This window comes from Typopeltis vanoorti, chromosome 3 (assembly GCF_054136105.1).
Source record: "Typopeltis vanoorti isolate ZY-2024b chromosome 3, IOZ_Tvanoo_1.0, whole genome shotgun sequence".
Taxonomy (NCBI): Eukaryota; Metazoa; Arthropoda; class Arachnida; order Uropygi; family Thelyphonidae; genus Typopeltis; species Typopeltis vanoorti.
The window spans coordinates 17,289,420-17,313,116 of record NC_143551.1 but is presented as its reverse complement, the minus strand read 5'-3'; the positions used below and the strand labels follow the sequence as shown (position 1 = coordinate 17,313,116).

Below are 23,697 nucleotides of genomic sequence, written 5' to 3'. Positions count from 1 at the left end.
ACAATAATCCAAGTGTGGTCTGATCAGAGACTTATACAACGGAATGATAACACTCTTATCTCTGTAGGTCAGTGTCCTTCTCATAATTGCAGCAATCCTCTGTGTTACCTTCACCACCTTTGCAATATGCCTCCTAAACTTCAGGTTTCTATCAATCATCAACCCCAGATTTCTTGTCTCCCTAACTTCCTCCAGTATAACTCCTCCCATAGAGTATGCAGCATCCCATCGATGTTTCCCAAACCTCAAGACCTTACATTTTGCTGCATTAAACTGACACCCCATTCATTTGCCCATCTATCTAGCATATTCAAATCCTCTTGCAGGGCTACCACATCTGCACTATTATTAATAATCCTTCCCAGCTTCGCATCACCTGCAAACAATCGAATATCCCTTGCAATCTACTGGCAATGTCATTGATATAAAGGTTAAACAACATAGGTCCTAGTACTGAGCCCTGTGGGACCCCACTTGTAACCTTCTGTCTCTTTGAAACTGCTCCACCATACACAACTCTCTGATACCTATCAGACAGCCAATCCTGAATCCAGTTGACCAATCTGACATCCACACCCATGTGTTGCAACTTAAATATCAGCTTATCATGTGGCACCCTGTTAAATGCCTTTGCTAAGTCTAAGAAAATTGCAGTATATGCCTTTCCCTCATCTAATGTTCTTGTAACTTTATTATAAAAGGCTAGCATATTGCTAAAACAAGAGCGCCCTTTCACAAATCCATGTTGACTCTCACAGATAACATTACCCTCATCTGCCCAGTGCTGTATATGGTCCCTCACTACTTTCTCCAAGATCTTAACAACTACTGATGACACACAGACTGGTCTATAATTAGACACTTCCAGTCTGTTACCACCCTTATGCAATGGCACTATCTTACCTTCCTTCCATTCCCTGGGCACCTTTGCCGAAGCCAGACTTTCATTGAAAAGCTAGGTTAAAGGCACTGTCAGTTCCCTAGCACATTCTCTCAAAACTCGTGGTGAAATACCATCCAGTCCCAAAGCTTTATTGACATTCAGAGTTCTCAGTATCTGAAACACACTCTCCTCCTGTACCTCTAAATCTTGAACCTGCCCTATCCCTCTAGCATTAAAACTGATTCCTCCAGGATGAAATACTCCAATAAAGTGGTCATTGAACAATTCCACTATGTCCTCTGCATCAGTCACTCTATTCCCATTTTTATCCCACAATATCATTCTTCCACAGTCATTTCTCCTCCTACTGGCCACATAGCTAAAACATTCCCTAGGATTTTCTTTGGATCTTAGGGCCAGTCTCCTCTCATATTCCAGTTTTGCTTTCCTTACCACACTAGTCACTCTTCTGGCCTGTGTCTTATATTCTTCACGCATCCTCTCTTCACCTGTCTCCTTATATCTCTTCCACAGCCTCTTTTTCGCATGAAATTCCTGTTTAATATTGTTTGTCATCCACTTTACTCCAAATTGTGTCCTCTTTTTCACTCGTGGAATACAGCTTACCATTGCTGCTAACAAATATTCTTTCACAATTTTCCACGCACTAACGATATCCCCCGCCTTCCAATTCCTCCCTCCATGAAACTTCCCGAAGTTGACGTCTAAGACTATTATAATCACCTGCATTATAATTCCACATAAGTTCCCGTCTCTTTGATACTCCTGCATGTCTATTCATTTTCTAAGTTCAAAACCATATGGTCACTCTCTCCAACTGGTGGGAGAGATGTCATCTCAGTTATTATCAGCTCTTCTGATGCTATAACCAAATCTAAAGCTCATGAACCTCTTGTTCCCTCTGTTACATGTTGCCTAAGACATTTGTCCCTCAAGAATTCTAGAAATTCCATTCCACTATTGCTACATGCATCTTCCTCTCTCCAATTTATACTACTGTAGTTAAAATCTCCCATAACAATCATTCTTCTTGCCCTTGCCAAACTTAGCTGTCTAAACATCTCCTGGTCCCCATCCTCCGTGCTCCTGGGTCTGTAGCAACAAGACAAGACAGGATATTTAGTGCGGTGTTGCTACACCCCACTAAATATCCTGTCTTGTCTACCTCTACCTCACACCATATGCTCTCAAAATCATTTGTCTCACTTCCTTCCAAATCCTCCATTCTTAGAGGACATAGGTCATCACTTATCATAAGCAGTACCCCACCACCACGCTTTCCCCTCTTATCCTGACAAAAAAATGCTATACCCAGCGACTTCTATTTCTGTTATTATATCCCCTTCTGTCAACCACGTCTCAGTGATCCCAATAATTTTTGGCCAGGCTGATGCTATCTGCGCCACCAATTCCTCTCCCTTATTCGGGATACTCCTGGCATTAGTATAAAGCATATAAATGCCATTGCTTCTATACCCAGCATTATTCCTTCTAGACTCCACTGGGCTCAGTGTTACCTGACATTGTTTCCCTTCTCCCAAGTATCCATTCCCACAAGAGGCCACCCCTGCTATCATCCTCCCTGGGACATACTGACTCGTTCAGGACAGCAATCTCTCCAGATGCCTACATCCTTCCTCATTCAAATGTAAACGGTCTCTCGCATACAATTCCTCTCTTTCCTCAAATGCACTCCAAGCATCCACATATACCAGTCCTCTCTTGTCACACATTCTTGCTATTATGACATTCAATATCACCGCTCTTCTGCTCAGCTCATCATTATCATACCTAGGCAACACACACACACTGTTTTTCCTCTCTCTGTCTTCTTCCATACAGTCTCAAGCAAAAACCTCATATCTCTCGCTGCCCGACTTACATTACTACTCAAGTCATTCGTTCCTACCATCACAGTCATCTCATCCACCCTTTCACCTCTCTTAATTGCCATAGCCACCCTTTCTGTTGTTCCTCCTGGCAAACACTCCTCACGCAATCCTATCTTGAACACCACGGATCATTGAGTCGCCATACATTATACCTCTTACCATTCCCTCTCTCCTATTGTTTCCATTCTCTCCTCTTCTTTCATTCCCATAGGTCTCTCTCATTCCCATAGGTCTCTCTCATTCCCTCTCCTCTACTGCTATTCTCTCTTCTAGCATTCCCATACCTCTCTCTCCTACTGTTTCCATTCTCTCCTCTTCTAGCACTCCCATACAGCTCTCTCATTCCCTCTCTCCTACTGTTTCCATTTTCTCCACTTCTAGCACTTCCATATCCCTCTCTCATTCTGTCTCTCCTACTGTTTCCATCCTCTCATCTTCTAGCATTCCCATACCTCTCTCTCATTCCGTCTCTCCTACCGTTTCCATTCTCTCCTCTTCTAGCACTTCCATATTTCTCTCTCATTCCGTCTCTCCTACTGTTTCTATCCTCTCGTCTGCTAGCATTCCCATACCTCTCTCTCATTCCCTCTCTTCTACTGTTTCCATTCTCTCCTCTTCTAGGACCCCCATACCTCTCACCCATACTCCCTAAATTCTCTCTCTCTCTCCTACTCTGATTCTCCTTGCATTTATCAAGTTTGCAAGATTTAAGATGACCAGCAGTGTACCACAAGGATCAGTCCTTAGTCCATTGTTATTCAATGTATACATTGATGACACTGGGAAGTACTTGACAGGAGACATACAGCTATTTGCCGATGATGTAAAGATAAGTAGGATAATCAGGAATGCAGCTGATATGAGTAATTGCACAGTGATTTGAATAAGCTAGAAATGTTGGCATATGAAAATGGTTATCAGTCCAGTATTAATAAATGTAAAGCTTTAGTTTAATGCAATACCCATCATATTATGAATATATTGGTGAGATTATGCTAGAAGAAAGTGATCAGGTTTTGGGATCTAAGACTTTTGATAGATACAAAGTTGAAGTCAAGGGCATTGCAGAGATTGCAAATACAACTCAGAGGATCATTCCAGTGTCGAAACGAACTTTGACTTATAAGGATAAGAAAGTCATTTTGCTTCTTCAAGGCCTTGATATTATTTCACTTGAACTGTTATATGGCTTCTAGTTTTCTTAGTGATGCTGATACAGTGGCGAGAGTGCTAAAGATGATATCAGGATTTGTGGAATACATATTATGAAGACAGATTGAGAATTTTATAGGCTGCAGTCATTTGCAAACATGAGAAAGTGGGATGATATGACTGAGACGTAAACTTTTGAAAGGGTCATACAGGATATCAGTAGATCGAATTTTCCTTTTATGGAGGAAGAGAAAATATCCTTGGAAGTTGAGAATGAATGTCATCATGAGGGGGGGGGGTGGATTTAGAACTAGATTTTTTTTCTCTCATAGAGTGGTCTGTGATTGGAATGGATTGTCCATGGAGGTTGAGTGCAGGTAGTCTGAATTAATTCAAGAAACAGTATGACAGCTGGTGTGGATGGTATGTCCCTAGATTAGTCCTTGTCTCAGTCTTAATAATATTATTATATATCCCTAAATAAGATGCTGCTTGTTCTTGTAATTTTTGATTATTGTATTTTACTGAAATTGTCCAGAAATCATATACCAAGAATTGGAATGTAAAATACTGATCATTTTGACATGAACTGAAACACACACACATAGAAAAAAAGCAATAATCTAATCTTTATCATAATTGCATGTGGTTTTCTCTAAAAAAATTCTCCTTCTGTTATATTACATTTAATAATTTTATTTCTACATTTTAATTACTCTTACTCATCTAAAGAAGCCCTCTCATCATTATCATTCACTTTTTTACAAAGTAGAGAGGATCAGTTTCCATTACTGTTTTCTTCAAAGTATTGATTACAAAACAGTTAATAGCTTTTGGTGTTGTTCTGTATCTAATCTTGATATAAGAACAACATGCGCTACAAACTGGTGGATATTCTTTACTTATATTCTGAAGTCTGGTAAACTGTTGGCTAGCCCTGTAAATACTCAGTAAATTGTTGTTTGAGAATTAAATCTTGGAATGAAAGTTACACTATCAGATAAATCAGTGACTTTAAAAAAAAAAAAAAAGTTTGTAGGTTTATTTTAACATGTCAAGTCAGTATGGTCACCTGGTTGGAGAAATGGTGAAAATATCAGTAATAATCATAATTAGCAGATTATATCATGCTGCCTGAAACAGAATAATTCTTTAACATATGGACCAAAATGAAGTGTGTGCTTTTCTGAGCTATGATGTCAGAAACTTTGATAATTCTATGGATCCATGTATGAATTCCTAAAATTCAAAAGCAATAGTACATTAGCACTATGGTGAGTTGAAGGATTTAGTAATTCAAGATTAGAGAACAAAAAATGTGTATTATATAATTTTATTTCTTAGTTGCATCTCTCATTGCATGTGATGAAGCCATTCACCATATAGATGTTCAGTATAAAGTTCAAGAAGAAATCAAGTATTGATAACATTTTTTTTTTTTTTTTGCTGATATATTGACCTCCTGGTTTATATCAGCACCCACAAATGTATTTTGTCTTATTGGCCTCTGTCTCACACCAGACAGCTTCAAATGAATCATCTCCCCCACATCTAAAATCTTCATTAACTTCTAATTTTGTTGGTTGTAATTCTTCCTTCAGCTATCATCAGCAATACCTCACCTCCCTTCTGTCCTATTCCCTCTGTCCTCCCTGAAAATACCAGTACCTTTCACATTTGATTCCTTATAAAATGTGAAATCCCTGATTCCTGATGCTGCATTTGTATAAATGCATTTCAACATCCCCTTGTACCCACAATTACCCTTGTATAATGTCATTATCAACCCATTCGAATCGGAAACCTGTTAATGTGCAATGTTTAATCGCATTTAACATTGCATATTAATTTCTATACACATGCTCATTTATCACAGGGGTGGCCATCACAAGCTTGATCATGTCTTCCCCAATATCTCTAGTTTTCCTGGTTTTAAATATTTGCAAGTGCCCAGCTTGAAAAGTGGGTAGTTGTTTACTGACTCTCTCATTGCTCTAAACATCTAATTCCAAAACCATTTAAATGTAGTCCATGAGGCATATATAAGTCCTTTCATCCACCAAATTCACTCCATATGTCAGTAAACTGCACACCATTCCTCCTGCATAATCTTCTCATGGACTCATTAGCATTCATTGTTCTATCGTACCAAGGCAGCAGACTAACAATTCTTAATTTAAATTTCATTTTTGCTTCATGCAACAACTCTTTCAGATCTTCTCTCATTGCATATTTCTCCCATTTCAAATAATTTGTTCCTGCCATAACAATAATCAAATAATAAATAGTAATAATATTATTAACAACAAATAATGATAACATAGGTATTATTTCTGGGAAAATGTCCATATTACTCTAAAAATAAACTATTTTAATGGCTAACATAGCCTACTTTTATTTAGGAGTGCCCCCTTTTTTCAAAATAATTCCCCAGCATTGCTTTACCCCCACTTCTCTCCAAAAAATCTCTTCCTTTAACAGCATATGAAGGCACATCACCAGAATAAGGAGACAGAAAACAACATCCAAAAAGGTATGTCCAAAATTTCTCCTAATTTTATTCTTCATATATTAGTTTATTACACTTCAGTAATGTCCTAGAATTTGGGGTAAAAAGCCAATGACATTGTGAAAAAAGGGGTACTTCTAAATGAAAGTAGACTATATTAGCCATTAAAATAATAGAATAAATAGTGATGATAATTTTGCAACAGTTGTTTGTTTTAAGAATGTTACATGAAAATATTTCATCTTTGAAATCAGATATTGAAAAAGAGGATCTGTTGCCATCCTGAAAAATACATTTAGGGATGCTGGGACAATTTTGTGAAAAATGTATGGATGTGCACCCTAATAAAAGATACTAACAGAACATCATTTCGTCCATATGACACTAATGCCAGCTGTACTTTATTTCTTATCCAGAATGCCTTATTTTGAATATCTGTGCTGGATGGTTTCATATCTTGGTATCAAACATGACAATGTAATTGAAAAAATGCAAGTGCTTTTTTTTTCCCCTCCATAAGAGGAATCCTCAATTGTTCTTTTACTCACCCATAGTGCTAATGTACTTTAGGAAGTTTAATAATTCTGGGAACTCTTTCATGGCTTCCTAGAATTTTCAAGTTTTTGATATAATAGCTTTTCCTGTATGAAAATCAGACATTTTTCTGTTTTCCTCTATATCTAATATTAAACAATGCTTCTACTTTAAACATCATGCTGTAATCTTCTGATTTTGATTACCATTGATACTTTCACTCAATCCTCAACATAGCATAAAGATTGATTTAATATGTAATCAGCAATATTTTTCAGTATAGTGGTGAATTTACCTGATCCCCAACCATTCAGATATTAGCTATTGATCTATAATGATCTTTCAATGAAAGGCTAATCACATTTTTATTTTCATTTTTTTAATTAATAGGCAAACACCATTATAAAAAATAAAAAATGTGAATAGCTTTTCATCAGAGAAAAGTTCCACATTATAATTGTCAACCTTAATAGATGTGGTTGCTTTCATAAACATCAGAGGATATTTTTGTCTTGCTCTCCATCTTACATCTGTATGTGACAATTCTACGGCTCATGTAATCTTATAATTTGTGTTATTATGCAAACTCCTCTAAGTATTCTTGGATGCTTGGAGGTAGGACCTCTTCCCAATCAGGTACTGCCTGCCTACTTTTCATATCCTTCTTTAAAAACATTAACCAAAAATTCACCTTCACAATATCCACTGGTTTGTGCTCATTCCACACATTATGAGAAAAATCTGGACCTCGCATTCTTCCTAACTGCAAATTTGGTCAGCCCTGGAAATTCAAGGTTCTTTCCCTATCCACCACGAGCTCTAGAATCTTCTTACCAACTCATGTTTCTGTCATATCTTCTCTCTCTTCTAATTCTAACTCATACTTTGAAGATCCCAATTCTTCATTCTGTTCACATATGCACAATTCCATAGGTCTGATATTTTACTTACTCTCTGCTCTCTCTTAAATTCTCTCATCTCTTCCAAATCCAGGTGGCCATATTTGAGCATAGTAGTCAATTTGTGATCTTATCAAATCATCATACATAGGAAGAATAACTTCCTTATCCTCTATGTTAGTGTTCTCTTTAATGTTGGTTATTCAATGCTATGACTGAATCCCTTTAGCAGGTGCAGCCCTTAAATATCAATCTTCTGTCTAATATTACTCTTAGGTCAGTAGTTACACTAACCACTGCTAGCAGATTAACATTAATATAATATACTGTACTCTCTGCAGTGCCCCCAATCCAAAAGGCATAACCTTGCATTTAGCGATATCCAACTAGTTTTCTTGTCATTGCTAATATGAGCAGTTTGTTCAGATCAGCCTGCAAGGATTCTGCATTGGAATGCTCCTTATCACCCTTCCTAAATTTACATCAATAGCAAATAACTGTGTACTGCTATCCAGACCAGCCCCAGTATCATGAATATACAATTTAAGCAACAGTGGTGCAGCACAGAAGCTGCCTGCGTTATTCCATTGGTCATCGTCCTCCTCTTAGATCAAGCACCTTCATACATTATTCTGTGATACCTTTCATTCAGCCACTCTCCTGCTATTGTCACAAGCCTATATTAGTTACAATCCCTTTTGAGTTTATTATATAGCCTCTCAAATCTTGGCACAATCTAAAAAAGTAAAGTTATATACATTTCCTTTATTTACCTCTGTGAGCAAAATCACTAAAGCAAGACCTGCTCTTAACAAAGCCATGCTGGTCTCTGGAGAGAATTAACATGCTGTCTACTATTGGATATGATCCTAATTAGTCTCTCTAGGTTCTTTAATGACTTTAATGACCACTTCAGAGATACTGATTGGTCTTTATCAGTTGCTTGCTCAGTTGCTCTACCCTTTTATAATGAAATTATCTTATCTTCCTTTCACTCATTAGGAAATGTATATTTTGAGTACCCATGTTGGAAGCACTGCTAATTCTTCTGCACATTCCTCACTGATGTCCTATTTAATCCCACTACTCAGTATTTGAATCATTCTAAAGAATGATTCAAATTTAGAAATTTGATTTATAAAGAATCTCACACTTTCTTGAATATAGAAGGCAAGAAAACATCTGATTTCCTGCCTTCCATATTCATTAAAGTTATTCTTCTGTGGTCATTATTTTCATTTACTTTTCAAGTAACAAATTCTCATTAATTTCCCATTGCCTGGAAGGCTGTTTTTTATAGCCATGGTCAGCAAAGCATTATCAGAGTCTAATCTTTAAAAGTGCCTGTGGCATAACTATAAACAACAAATTACAGTTCAGATATATCGTATGAAATATCTGAACTATATTTATTTATTTATTTCTGAATTGTATTTATTTTCTAGCCTGCTTTTTATACTGTTCCTGAAGCCGGTCATTGCTTCTTTTTTTTCTTTTTTTTTTTAATATATTGGATCTACAGCATTTTCTTTTCATGCAGCTAATAGCTTCAAAGCCTTATCCATTTAACACCCATAGGATTTATTTTTCTGACTCAAGGGATGCATTAATCAGCTGTACATTCCTTCAGACAGCCCTTAACTGCTTTCCCATGCAGATTACTCTACTATGTTATTTTTTATTCTAAAACTCCAGCCACCTTGTTAGTCTATCATAATCACCTACTATATATTTCAACATATATCTTTTTTTTTTTTTATTGAAATCTCTAATATTATTTGCCACTTCCCAAATTGAAGCTTATTTTATAGTTATAGTCTCTCTCAAAAGTTAGAGGCAATACAGTTACTTATATTAATTATTTATATACAGATTCTCAGATGTTGTTACTAGATCTGATATCCTTCTCCTGCTAATGTTCTGTCTTATGTCAAAGACCAGATTCATACCTGCATTCTGAACAGTAGTTAAAAAAAATTGAAGGCAACATAATGCATTGAGAGAAATAAGATTTTAATTTATTTATTCATGTTAGCTAAACTGAAATTGTCTATATTGTAAATGAAACATCTTTGGTGTATCACATTCAGATTATATATAGTTTTAATGTATGATATATAAAATCATCAAATAAAATAATTTTGAGACATTGGCATTAAAATATAGTTATTTATAAATAAATGTAGGAAATTGGATTTTAATAATGACAGAAATTTTTAACGTATGAATATTTGGTATATAGCATATACATGAAAGTTCTTTTTATTTTAGGGGTGTCATTCTAGTATTCATTTTTTCATTTTATTTGCTCGTTGCCATGACAGCCCTTTTCTTGATTGGTGGAGTGATTGAAAGAGTTGGATGTGATATAATATCAAATAGCTCAAATTCTCAGTTTCAACAAGTAAGTAAGTGATAATTGCTTATAGGTGCTAGCATTATTTGAAATAATTAAGTAGCAGGTATGTCATATGATATCCAATTATAGACAATATAGAAAAACATTACTTATGTTCTTATATATGTGCTAAGTAGCATATTAGGAAATGGCTTCCTGTGTATCTGTAGAAAGAAGTTATGATTTGTTTTTTTTAATTAGCAATATTACATAATTTTTATTAATTTCATTTATTGTGTAGTCTTAATTTACTGAATAGTGTTTAATGGTGCCAAAATAAACTAGGACAGCGGGGGGGGGGGGGTGTAAGAGATGTCATTGTTTTAGGAATTTAATGCGAGAGATGTCATTAATGAGGTGAGTGTGTACACCATGTGTTTGCTATAAAAAAAGTGTGTGCTTTGTGGGTATTAAATTAAAATGATGAGAGGGAGAGAGTGCACTGGAAATGTTATGTGAGCATCAAAAGGAAGATAATGCTATGCTAAACAGATGTGAACAGTTGTGTGAAAATGTGAGTGGAAAGAACAGAGAGAGGAATAGAAACATAAGTGAAGCTCAATGCATTGGAAGAAAATATAACCTAAAAGAAGTAAAGAAAGATTAGAATAGTGAGATGGTTTTAATGAATGAAAAAGCATGCTTATATGGAGTGTTCCACAGGAGAGTGCATTTGGAGAAATGTCTGTAAGGAGAGTATTAATGAGCACAAAAGGCAGACTAAGGAGACAATATGTTGATTCTATGATTAGGAGTGAGTTTTGAATAAGTAACATGTAGACATAGTTGAAAATATGTAATTAAGATGAATTACAGATATTTTGATTCATGTATTGTGGATCATCGTCAGTGTAAAACAGTTAGAAATCAAAAAATTAAACAACAATGAAGGTATGTAGAGAATAAAATCTCTCCTTATATGCTGTTGGAAGATGGCCAGATAAAAAACATTACTATTAGGATAAGTTGAAGTGCACATGCCTGTGATTATTAAAAATAAAAAAAAAATTGAAGCACATATGTTACATGTAATAAAAACTTGTGTAATTAAACAGCATAGTTAATAATAATTTCCCAAATTTTTGACATAGAGAGTCCATTAAGGTTGAGATTTGGGTGATGCTGAAGTATTTCAGAACTTTCTTTAAAGAGAATACTCATATTTATGGAAACATTTATGTAGTAATTTTGCATCCTTCCAGAAGATCTTGTGACTAGTATTAATGATCCCATGTTCTGCTAGATCCACTTTGTTCCCTTATATATAATTTTTTTTCTTTATATTTTAATTTATTTTTCTCCCTTTCCTTGGCTGTCTTATGACTATAAGGAGAAATTCCATTCATCATGGTTGTGATGATTGGTTTAATTTTTTTTATTTCTAACTGTTTAACTGAAGGTGAGTTAATTGGTCTCATACAGACAGAAGTGGCAGTGTTTTCCCTTGAAACTGGTTTTTTCATCCTGCAAAGCAGGAAAACTGGCTAATTATGTGTAATTATGTCTTAATTGTGTGTTCTAATACACACACAATTAACAGATAATTACACTGGCATCATGGCCTGAGTTGCTTTGGCCTTAAAATCCAAATAAACTAAACCAAATGTAACTGTTTTACACTGATGATCCACAATATTTGAATCAAAACATCTGTAATTAATCCAGCTTTATTAAATATTTTCAACTGTGTTTACGTGCTACTTATTCAGAACGAACAACTCGCAGTTATCTCTTAATAAAGGAATAAATTTGAGTGCATGACTTAAATAGTGCTTCCTGGTGTATATTTTATTTTATTATACTTAGTACTGATAGAGCAGTACTCATCCTACATGACATCCAAAAGGACTTAAGAAGACTGAAGCCTTTACATAAAAAGCAAGATTACAAGTGTATCACCCAACGCCAGTCCTTGGTATCCTATTTGTCATATGCTGATGGTAATGCCAGACCACCAGTGTACCCTGCAGGACCCCTCAAAGAAATAACTTTAACATCACTCTTAGATAAATAAAGTAAAGGCAAGTTTCTATAGCTAGCAGCACTCCACATGCCATTCATAGAGACGTGGCACTGGTAAAATGAGGAGCTGCCCTAAATTCCTCTTCTATTTGCCTGGCAAGGTCAGCATTTCACTCATAGTACTGAACCTTGCTCTTATAGCAATAGGTAAGTGAGCGCCCAATACCTGAGCATCAATCACCTAAACACCATCTCTCCTCATTACTATATCTGGCTTTCTAACTCCAGAAGTTGTTCTATAGTGTGGTTCAACTGTGGTCTCCCAACCTTTGTTATTAAAACAGTTAGCCAATATGGAGACCACAGCATCATGTCTCTGCACATGGACACCATGTGTCCGGAAACAGCATTGGGACATACGAGACAAAGTCTCGCTGTAATGGCAGCCAGCCCTACAGATAATGTCTTCACTGTCCCATTGGGCTGTGCAGGCCCTAATGGGCAGGGCATTTATTCTAGTCCTTATTAAATAAATAAACTCAAAACCTGGAAGTAATCTAGTCCCATCATGTACCCACTGATGTTGTGGAGGTACCAAGTGTGACGCTACTAAGGAGGCACTATCTACAGAACTGTAAAGCAAAGATGCCCATCTCTTATACTCATCTCTTGCTGTCGCAGTCTGGGTTCCCTGATACTGGGTCCACCCCTTCACACATATCAAGTCCTCTTGGATTCTATGGCTATGAAAAGCCTCTCTACAGATAGGAGAGGATGATGCTGCAAATTTTCCTATTTTAGATAAGCGGAGCCTTGGAATCAACCACCTTAATGATGGGACCCCGAGCCCATCGTCCTTCACCCAAGCATCGAAATATGCTGATGGGGTGTTTGGCAGTAATCGGAGCCATGATCTAATGGTAGCGCAAACAGCTCTATCCATTTGGGACAGTACTGAGACATACGTCATACCAAGAACCAACTTGTGGTAAACTCAAGGTAGGAGATAATAGGACAGAACAAAGAGCCTTTGCTGGGGCTTAAGAGGAGCTCACCTCAAAACAGTAAGCCCAGACTCTAAGGCAGAAGGGACAGAAGACCTTCCCTTTGGAGTGAACATGTAATGTTCTCGGCACAGCCATCTGGTAGTCGTGCCGTATATATTGCTGTAGTCGTCTGACCAATATCTTATGGAAAAGTCTAAGAATCACTGGTGATATAGTAATAGGCTTATAGTCTGAAGCATGTATAAAGGTTTCCTTCTTGGGAATAAAAATAGTTCTTGAGGCATGAAGATATGGTAGAATCACTCTTGTAGAGAGAAGATCTCTTAAGTCCTGTAGGACAGGGAGAGCCACCCTATGAAGTCTTGATGCTGGGAAACTGTCTAGTCTAGGGAAAGATGAATTTGCAGGGAAACCTGATTTTATTTCTTGAATGGATACAGGATGATAAAGCTGTGATACAGGAATAGACCGCAATACCGCAGGCGATCACTCTCAGAAAAATGCGGGGATTGAGTGGAGAACATCGAACTCCAAAACTCCGTGAAGTTTTTGTGCTGTTCTTCCAGAGGTGGAAGGGAAGCACCATCTGAAATGGTTTTGGCACAAATCCCTCTGTTTTTCTTTTAAAGTGCCTGCATTACTGCATAGGTCCTCTTCCTCAGCTTTCTCCTAGACACAGCTATGAGTGGGCAGGGCTGAGTCTGATGATGACAAAGCATCTGGTGTTGAGAAAATTCCAACACCGATTCCAACAAAGATTAAAGATACTTATGGCACTGTCAGATTTTAAAAAGGGAAACAAGTCAATTTTTGGGAGGAATGAATGACTTAAAAGATAAAAGGTATGGAATGAGATTACTGGAAGAAGTGAAAGAGTAAAATTTAAGTCTCTTGCTAAAGTGTGATGGAAGTGAATATAGAAGGACCATCTCAAATGACTTAATGCATAGACTGTGTTCAAAATGGTAAGTTTTCAGATGTTTGAAGGATGAAGACTGGAGAAAGTTTTATTTGGTGTGAAAATTTCAAAATCAGAGAAACTAAACTAAAACTGTTAGGTAGGGAGGATGCAAATAAGCATTTATGCAGGCTACCTTGGTTTCTCAGATCTCAAATGTAAATGAGATGCTGATTAAATGATATAAAGGTACCTGTGGGCCTAAAGGTATATTGATGCTTGTATACCAATGCCAGAAAGTATCAGTAAGAAAGGTAATTTTCTTGGCATTGATTGATCTGAATTAGCCAAAATATAATTTCAAAATTATTTTTATTTTCAACGTGATCTCTCTTAAGACTAATTCATTTATTCCAGTGATGCTCCAGCACCATTATACCATCCCTGTAGTAGTTCTCAGTAAGATCTGCAAAATACACCTCTACAGCTGCAGTCACCTCTTGATTCGAAGGAAAACGCTGACTAGAAAGGAAGAGTTTTAGTTTTGGGAAGAGACAGAAGTCAGAGGGAGCCAAATCTGGGGAATAGGGTGGATGTTCCAACAATTCATAGTGCAGATCCCTTAATTTTCCCATTGCCAAAACACCTTGTGGGCAGGTGCATTGTCCTAATGAAAGATGATTTTTTCTTCTGCAAACCGAGTCTTTTCTCATGAATTTTTTCATCTAGTCTGGTTAATAGATCGGAATAATATTCCCCAGTTATTGTTATACCCTTTTCAAGATAATTAATAAACAAAATGCCTTTAGCATCCCAAAACACCGATGCCATGACCTTTCCTGCTGATGGAACTGACTTTGGCACTGAACAACTGGCTTCTGTCCACTGTTTTGACTGCCGTTTGGATTCTGGTGTGTAATGGTGAATCCAAGTCTCATCCATAGTAATAAATCGACACACAAAATCAGTTTTATTCTTGTTAAAACTCTCCAAGCACTGTTCAGAGATTTTCATGTGAGTGAGTTTTTGATCTGCTGTGAGCAAGCTCTGCACCCATCTTGCACAAAGTTTTTTCATATGTAATTCTTCATGCAAAATATATCCTACATGTTCTTTTGAAATGCCTATAGTCTCAGCAATTTCATGCACTTTGATTTGCCAGCCATCCAATACCATATCGTGCTCTTGATCAATGATTTCTGGTGCTGTTACACTTTTTGGACGTCCTTCACATGAATCATCTTCAAGGCTGGTATGGCCATGTTTAAACTCGTCAGCCCATTTCTTAATTGTCAGAAATGAAGGAGAAGAGTGCCTATAAACTTTAATGAACTTCAAATGAATTTCTTTTGCCGTTAAACCTTCTTTTACAAAGAATTTTATAACAGCATGATGCTCAATTTTATCCATTTCAAGGGATACAGACAACATTTTTGCTTCAGACAGCTGTATAGAACAAACAACTTGATAGAATGACTTGCAATTTCACCTGGATGCTTATGACAGATGTACCAACTTAGGAAAAAAAAAGTATTGCCATCTATGATCGAGGCCAAGAACTTTTCAGACCACTCTCATAATGCATAGTACTTACAGACCCTTAAAGCCTATGACCTACCCAGATTAGTTTTTGTAACCCTAATTTAGACATAAGACTAACCACCCTACCCTAAGTAGATAACTTTGTATGTGTCCTCTTGACCAGTTTGCAGGATGAAAGGATGAAAAACTTGAGTTTCCAAGAGGACACTGTCTGATACTATCTAAATCATCTTAGGTTGAAAGAGCCTAATAATGCTTCTTTGCATCATTATCTCAGGAAGTCCTTCAGAGATAATTACCTGAATTAGCATTTGATGGATTTCATAGAGTATTGGATCTGTTGTTAGCATCAAAGAATTACTTCCTAACCAAAATATCCCATTCATTTTGCTCAATTACAGACTGAGTCTTTAGAAGACTTGTTCTCTCCCCCCCTTTCATGTCTGATTTGATGGCCTTTCATGGTCAAGTAACTTGACTTCTCAGAAACCTGCTTAATGCTTATGGTATATGCAAAACTACAAAGTTGGCAATTGACAAACTCGGTAGAAAGCATGGAACAGTGTCATGGATTAATAACCGGAAAGGCTTAATTCTTGTGCATTTAAAGAAAAGGAATCAGGGAATCAATTTATTTATTTATTTGTATGAAGTGTCCTCCCTATTTCTCCCCCCATCCCTACTGGGGCGAGTTGAGTCCCCTCATGGGGGGGGTCAAGTATTTATGACTGTAGAACTGTGTGTGTGTGTTCACGGGGCCGGTTTGCCTGCTTGCGGGATGAAAAACCCCAGATAAACTGGTGGAAAAAACCCTGCTGTCCACGCCCAAGACTGGCTAAATTGGCTATGGCTGAGGAAGATCCTTAAGCTCCTCACATCGTCTATGGGAATCGAACCTAGGACACGCCTTCCCTAGGCATATGGTTGCGAAGCGCACAGCCACTAGTCTAACTGCGTGGACAGAGAATTAATTAATAAACTGTTAAGCATAACATAACTGATATTTGGAAAGACTTTTAATAGGATTATATTGATCAAGTGCATATAATAAACAACTATGTTATGCCAACTCGTTTCACCAACTAAGGCTGTTGGCATCTTCAGGGTACATAACTGATGTAAGGCACTAAAAAGTAAAAAACTGTTACAAACTATAATCAACTGATTCCAATTATATTAAACAAAGACCAGAGCGCATGCAATACATGCATAGAGCATGGATGATATCACTTGTTGTTATTTAGGAACGTTCTATAGTTGGCACTATAATTCAGTTCTGGCGAGTTGTAGGATCTGATAAGGGTCTTCTAGATCACGGGCAAGATTAGTCCTTGGTTCCTGTTAAGGTTTTGTATACAGCAGGCAACTGTTGTGGCCTCCTTAAAAATTCGGGAGCAGAAGTCCTCCTCCATGTAAGGAATTGTATTTCTATCCCACTCTATGGTATGGTTCGTTCTTGAGAAATGAAAAGCTAACCCCGATTTTTCTTCTCTGTTATTATTGACGTCACCTATGTGTTCTTTTTGCCTAATTTCAAGGCTCCTTGAAGTTTGGCCGATGTAATTCAAGCCGCACGAGCAGGGTATGTTATATACTCCAGCATATTTGGAGAAAGGATGGCTATCTTTTTGAGATCTTAAGAATTGTCTAATCGTTTCTGTGGGTTTAAAGGCCACTCTTATTTTATGTGGTCTAAGGAGTCTAGCAATCTTATTGGAAACTGTCCCTAAGTACTTAGTTTCTTAAGATGATGCCAACAGCCTTAGTTGGTGAAACTAGTTGGTATAACATAGTTGTTTATTATATGCACTTGATCAATATAATCCCATTAAAAGTCTTTCCAGAACTTTTTGGTCAAGAAAATTAAACTTTTTTTAACATACTGTTATTTAATATATTTTGCCAGTTATATGTGATTAGTTGAGTTAAATTTTAATTAGGCTTACTGTGTATGTTATTCCATATTGTTAGTATGTATTTAGTTAGCTTTATTTTTTAATAGTGTTGTTTTTAGCTTTGACTTTCAAAACTTGAATATTATTATTATTTGTCACCTCCAGGGAGTCCAAAGACTCATCGAGGGAGTGCACCTACTCTATATCTCCATCATCTACACCAGCGCCTTCTATTGCCTACCACCACCACCACTGGTATTTCCACAGACAATCACAAACATCCATACCCACGTAGGGATTTGAACCCACAGCCTTTTGGCTGGAGAGCGGATACGCTAACCACTCGGCCAGCCAGGTTGGCATGGTTATACTATAAATTAAAGATGCTAAGAAGTTATATTCTTGGTTTTATTCTGAATAAAGGATGAAACCAAGAATATAACTTCTTGGTATCTTTAAAACAAACTTAGCAAACAGGAGAAAGAGGGGTGATATGATTAAGACTTACAAACTGCAGAAAGAGTCGTGCAAGATTTCAGTTGATGGAATTTTTCAATTTATGGAGGGTGAGAAAAGGACAAGAGAGCATCTTGGAAGCTGAGAATGAATGCTGCTAAGAAGGGGATGAGGGCTAGATTTTTCTCTCATAGGGTGGTGTGTGATTGGAATGCCATTGGATGTTGAGTGCAAGCAGTGTGAATGAATTCAAGAATAAGTATGATAGCTAGTGCATGTAGTATGTGGTCTCCCTCGATGAGTCCCTGATTCCCTGGAGTTCTGTCTTAATAATAATAATAATTGAATTTATAGTATGACCAAGTGAAAATACTCTGCATTACTTTGACCTTGGTATCACTTCTGGGTCTGGCTCCCACTGATGAGTCCTCAATAAAATTTGAAAGTTGTCTGGGTAGTGACCCTTCCAGTAATGCATAACATTATACACATCCACAAGATATGTGCTTTGTATTATGGGATACTAAGGCAAATGATGTTAAGTCATTAGCCTCTCTTTCTCTCTCTCTCTCTCTATATATATATATGTGTTGTGTGTGTGTGTGTGTGTGTGTGTGTGTGTGTGTGTGTGTGTGTGTGTGTGTGTGTGTGTGTGTGTGTGTGTGTGTTGCCCAGTTGTGAAGTTACTTCATACACACTTTGTTTGCTTACACTTTGATAAAGGATGAAACCAAGAATATAACTTCTTGTCATCTTTAATTTATAATATCGTTATAATATTTTCTGTTGTTGGTTTCTCTTTTTTTAGTTGGTGATGCTGGCTCAAGAACAAGATGGTGAATATCCAATAAGTGGATTGTATGTTGACTTTGTTGAAGTTTTAAGGTAATTCTGTTTTAATTGCTCAAATAATGTTTCATATCTTTTTATTAATTACATCTTTGGTAAAAACTGTTTATGAGACATACTCTTCCCATGTTATCCTACCATTGGGTAAAAAAAAAAAATTAATCAATCCTACACACAAGAGATCGAAAGACCTATAGCATGACAGTAGTGTGTGTATGTGAGAGAGGGGGGGGATTAGAGAGAAGATAGGAATCTGTTAATGTGTTTCTTGAAGACCTGGAAGTTATACATGTTGGGAGAAAATGGTATGGGGGGGGGAAGGGACTGTTCCAAAGGATAGAGGGATGTTGTACAATGTAAGAGGATGAGAAGTTAGTTTAATGAATCTGCAGCTGAACAGTATATGGATATTGACTAGGACTGCACATTTTCATACATGATAAGAGGGAAGTAGATGAATAGTGGTGGCCAGTTCAGTGGAGCAGCTTCCATGGAAATACTTATAGAAATAATTTAGATAAAGCTTCCTCCAGTTAAAGTGAAACGAGGGTCATCTCTTAAGCAAATAGTTCTTTTCTGGATACAGTCTAGCATTTTGAGTAGGAGAAATAATGTATAGAATTATACAAGAATACCAAGCCTTTGGATGCTGAAATGCTATGGACATGATGTGTTTATGCTAGGATAGGCTAGATGTGAAAATCAGTCCAAGAAGAGAAAACTGATCTTGGTTGATAAGTGGAGTGTTATCAAAGGTAGAGGAGAGCGGAATAGTCTTTCTTCCAGAAAATGAGATAAGATTGTGTTTTTGGTAGCATTAGAATTTACTAAATTATCTTCACCTCACTTGAGAATGGCTAGAAGATTGGTGTTAAATTTAAGGCATTGGTCATAGAATATCTTGAACCTTGAGTCATCATCTGAGTGCTAAAAGATTTTGTAAATGAGGAATAGAATGCACTATCATCGGCACAGCCATGAATAGGGTTCATGGCTGTGCAATTATTGATGTATAGGAGAAAGAACATAGGTAAAAACTCGGTGCCTTGAGATATCCAGGTTGATGGGAAAAATCAGATTAGATGAAACTATCCACTATGACCTAAGAAGAAGAAGCGCTGACAATCCACTCACAAAGGGAAGGAAAGAGTCCATAAGGTAGTCAGCTTGAAAGGAAGGCAATGATGCTGGACCTAGTTACATTAGAAATATCAAGAAGAATCATGTGAGATTTTCCAGATCTTTCTATCATGTATCTGCACATGAGTAAGTTTATCAAAGGTGATCTGCTGTAGAATGAGAATGGTGGAATCCATACTGGTGATTCCTAATTAACTGATGTCTAGATAGCAAAGAAGCTGGTTATTGATGACCTTCTCCATCACTTTGAGAAAAACTGTTGTGAGGGCAATGAGACAGTAGTTTAATATCTTTATTTATTTTTAAGGAACAGGCTGGATAAAAGCTTGCTTCCATGCTGTTGGATAAATGATGTATAACTAAGAGAGCTTTTAAAGCTGATACAGGATAGGCATTAATTCTGGAGCATAGGCTCTTAGTACAACTTGAGGGATGCTATCTGGGCTTGAAGGATTTATTATAATCAAGCTATTCAATAATCTTCTGATTTTGTTTTGATGCAAGAATATATGGTTTGTGGGTATGGAGTGATTTGTCAGGGTAGTCTAAATATGATTTGGAGGAGAGGTCTGCCATATCCTTAGGAGATGTTGCCATTGTTCTATCAGGATGAGAGGTGGAAACATAGTAGGAGAGGGGGTTTTGCCCAATAGCCTTGACATAGGACCAGAAAGCTTGACTGTCATTCAAGCAGAAGGTAAGCTTTGCATTAACATTTTCACTGCCACTCATTTATGACAGAATGACCTTGCTGCAGTGCATTCACATCCACATGATTTGACCACCCAGGCCAGACTGAGTTATGCCACATAGAAACACGAGTCTTACAATGCTTAGAAGCAGCAGTGGCACATATGCAAATACCAATTTGATGCTTTAAAGCATTAGCAACAGTGAATGTTTTAAGTCCCCATTAAGTCTGCTTTAAATTTGCTGATGATTTTTTGGCAGTTGTTACAGGCTAGTTTGAATAGGGTGAAAGGCTGGAGTTTTTAGCTTGTGCCTTGAGTGTTGGTCATCAGGGGCGAATTCCCCATGCTTGCTATGCAAGCTCATTACTTGAGAAAGAAGTAATATTTATTTGTTAATAAATGCATGCATTTATAAGCATTCCATCTAGGCTTTTATTTTTGTAGACAGAAGAAGTCTTACGCTTGCATGGCAATAATTGAACTTTGCGTTGTGTATCGAAGGCCGATGTTTGTTCATCTAGTCAAAGCTACCTTGGCTTGCTCGGTTGTGGGAACTTCCAGGTCCTTGCTGCAGCACTGTGATTTCCACTCCCTTCACATCGTCTTAAACACAGGATATACACATCAAAATAGCTCTAGCCAGTGAGCTTCAGCCAGCCTTTACAAGTGTGCGTGTTACTTGGGAAAATTAAGTTATAACCACTTTTTATGACGATGTTATTGACCAGTTCATAAAGAAGAACCGTAGGGTAGAATTTGTATTCAAGTAGCTAAATTTAAAAAGATAGAATATCATTTGTAAAATAAATGTTGTGTTTGTATGATTAAATGTACATAAATTTCTACATATATAGTTTTAAATGGTCAGTAATTGATTGTTCCACTAATCAGACTTCAATCACACCTTTCACTCCCTGAATGATAACAAGAGCAAGCGTGAATTTCGAGACCAGCATTCGCCCCTGTTGGTCATCTCTGCATTTTTGCTTGAATTGCTGTTGTACAGTTGTTGGAACACCAAGTGCATATCCATGTCCACAAGGATATGCAGTTTGCAATATGGAATACTAAGGCAAATGATGTGAAGTCATTAGCTTCTATATATGAGTTGCCCAGTCGTGAAGTTACTTCACATGCAAACTTTGTTTGCTTACATTCGGATAAAGGATTAAATCAAGAATATAATTTCTTGGCATCTTTAATTTATAGTCTCTTGGGATCAAAGCTTCACTTTCACCCTTTGAGCTCCAGACTAGAAAAGTAGCCTAATGTAGAGGGTATATATGTGAAGTTGATCTGACCATTTACTAAGTGGCTAGTAACAGAGAATGGGGGGGGGGGGAAATGCTTGCTTGGTGCATATAAATATCTATGTAAAGTGCCAAATTATTGCTTAACTGGTTCATATCTAAATCTACTGGATTTTATTTTCTGGAAATACTTAATCCTAGCTATTGTTCTTGTGTTCAGTGTGTGAAAGTGAAAATAGTTTACTGGATAATTTAAGATATTTTTGATAATGTCAAAACATAAAATTGTAACCAAACAATAGATTAAGATGGGGGGGGGGAAGAAACCAGACAGCAATGATGCAGAATTTACAAAAAAAAAAAAAAAGAAGCAAATATATGGTCTCTAGAAGACATTCTAGACTGTGAGAGGACTTTGAAAATGAATTCCATAAGTTTTGAACTTCTGATATTGAGTTATTACCAGTTCAGCATAATTGGGATAAAAAAGTAATATTGCTGGCTTCTTTGGTCAACTCATTATACTTCATTGTTAGCTACAGGTGTCAAATTTCACCCGTCCAAAAATTGTAGTACAAAAAATATCCCGAATTCAATTTCATGAACGCACTTGAATTGAATTTGGGATTGAATTTTATTTCATAAATCTACATAGAACATTGCACAGAAATGCACCCACCTGCAAAAAATGCACTAAGCATAAAACAATCTCAAACCAATAAAGTGGGCCTAGAAATTTCTTTTATGGAAAAGGAAAAGTGGGTACATTGTGTATGCAGAGGTGGATACAGGAAAAGTTGATCTGAAGTAGTGGAGATGGACTCGAGTGTGGCAGAATGCATCATTTTTCTGTCTTTCAAAAATTTCAAGTTTACTGATAGATGTTTTTTATTTCTTTTTAATGTTGCTTCTAACCACAAAAACTTATTTCCAAACCTATAATATATTTTGTACCATGGAGGAAAGCTCATCATCAAATTCCTGCCATGTACCTTCAAGGGGTGTACAGGATATGATAGTACTACATGAAAAATTTACATCATTACTAACTTCTTATCTACAATTTTCCTCCAAATCAGTCTGTTACTTGTCAAGTCATACTTGTCACTTTAACATAATCAGATTTTATATTGCTATCTTCTAAGGCATTTTTTACCATATCAGTCCACCTATATCTTGGTCTTCCTCTGGTTCGTTTTCCTGCCATCCTGGAAGAGAACACTTGTTTTGCTAATCTTTCCTCTCCCATTCTGTTTAAGTGACCATACCACCTGAGATTAGCTCTGCTAATGCATTCCTAGATGCTGACAATGTCAAGTTCTTTCTCAATATCCTCATTTTTAATATGATATTGCCATTGATGCCATCTCTTCATACTTCTAATCTTTCTCAGGACTCTCATATCTGCAGTCTCTAGTCTTTGGTCAAGTGTTTTATTTCTGACCCAGCTCTCAAATCCATAAGTTAAAACTGGTTTGAACACTGTCTTGTATACAGCTAATTTAGTGTTCTGACTAATTTCTCTCTTATTCCATGTGAATTTATTCTGTTGACTTCCTACATACCAGCTTTGTTGATTCTGTTGTCTACTTCCATATTTAATTTACTATCTTCACTAAAAATTGTGCCTAAGTAGTTAATATTTTACTTGTTCCACAGATTCTCCGTTCACAACGCAGTTGACATTTTCAACGATTCTGCCTATTTTCATCTTTGTC

The 23,697-nt window shown here is 36.8% G+C and overlaps 1 protein-coding gene across 4 annotated transcripts in view; it reads left to right on the top strand.

The window, feature by feature from the left end:
• Window positions 1-23,697, top strand: part of LOC150107959 (prominin-1-A-like) — a 566,181-nt gene that overhangs the window by 424,803 nt on the left and 117,681 nt on the right. For all 4 annotated transcript variants that reach the window (XM_090390573.1, XM_090390570.1, XM_090390571.1 and 1 more), the window contains 2 exons: window positions 10,162-10,294; window positions 18,857-18,933. In XM_090390573.1, coding sequence (XP_090246699.1) covers window positions 10,162-10,294; window positions 18,857-18,933 — 210 coding nt within the window. The remainder of the gene's footprint in view (window positions 1-10,161; window positions 10,295-18,856; window positions 18,934-23,697) is intronic.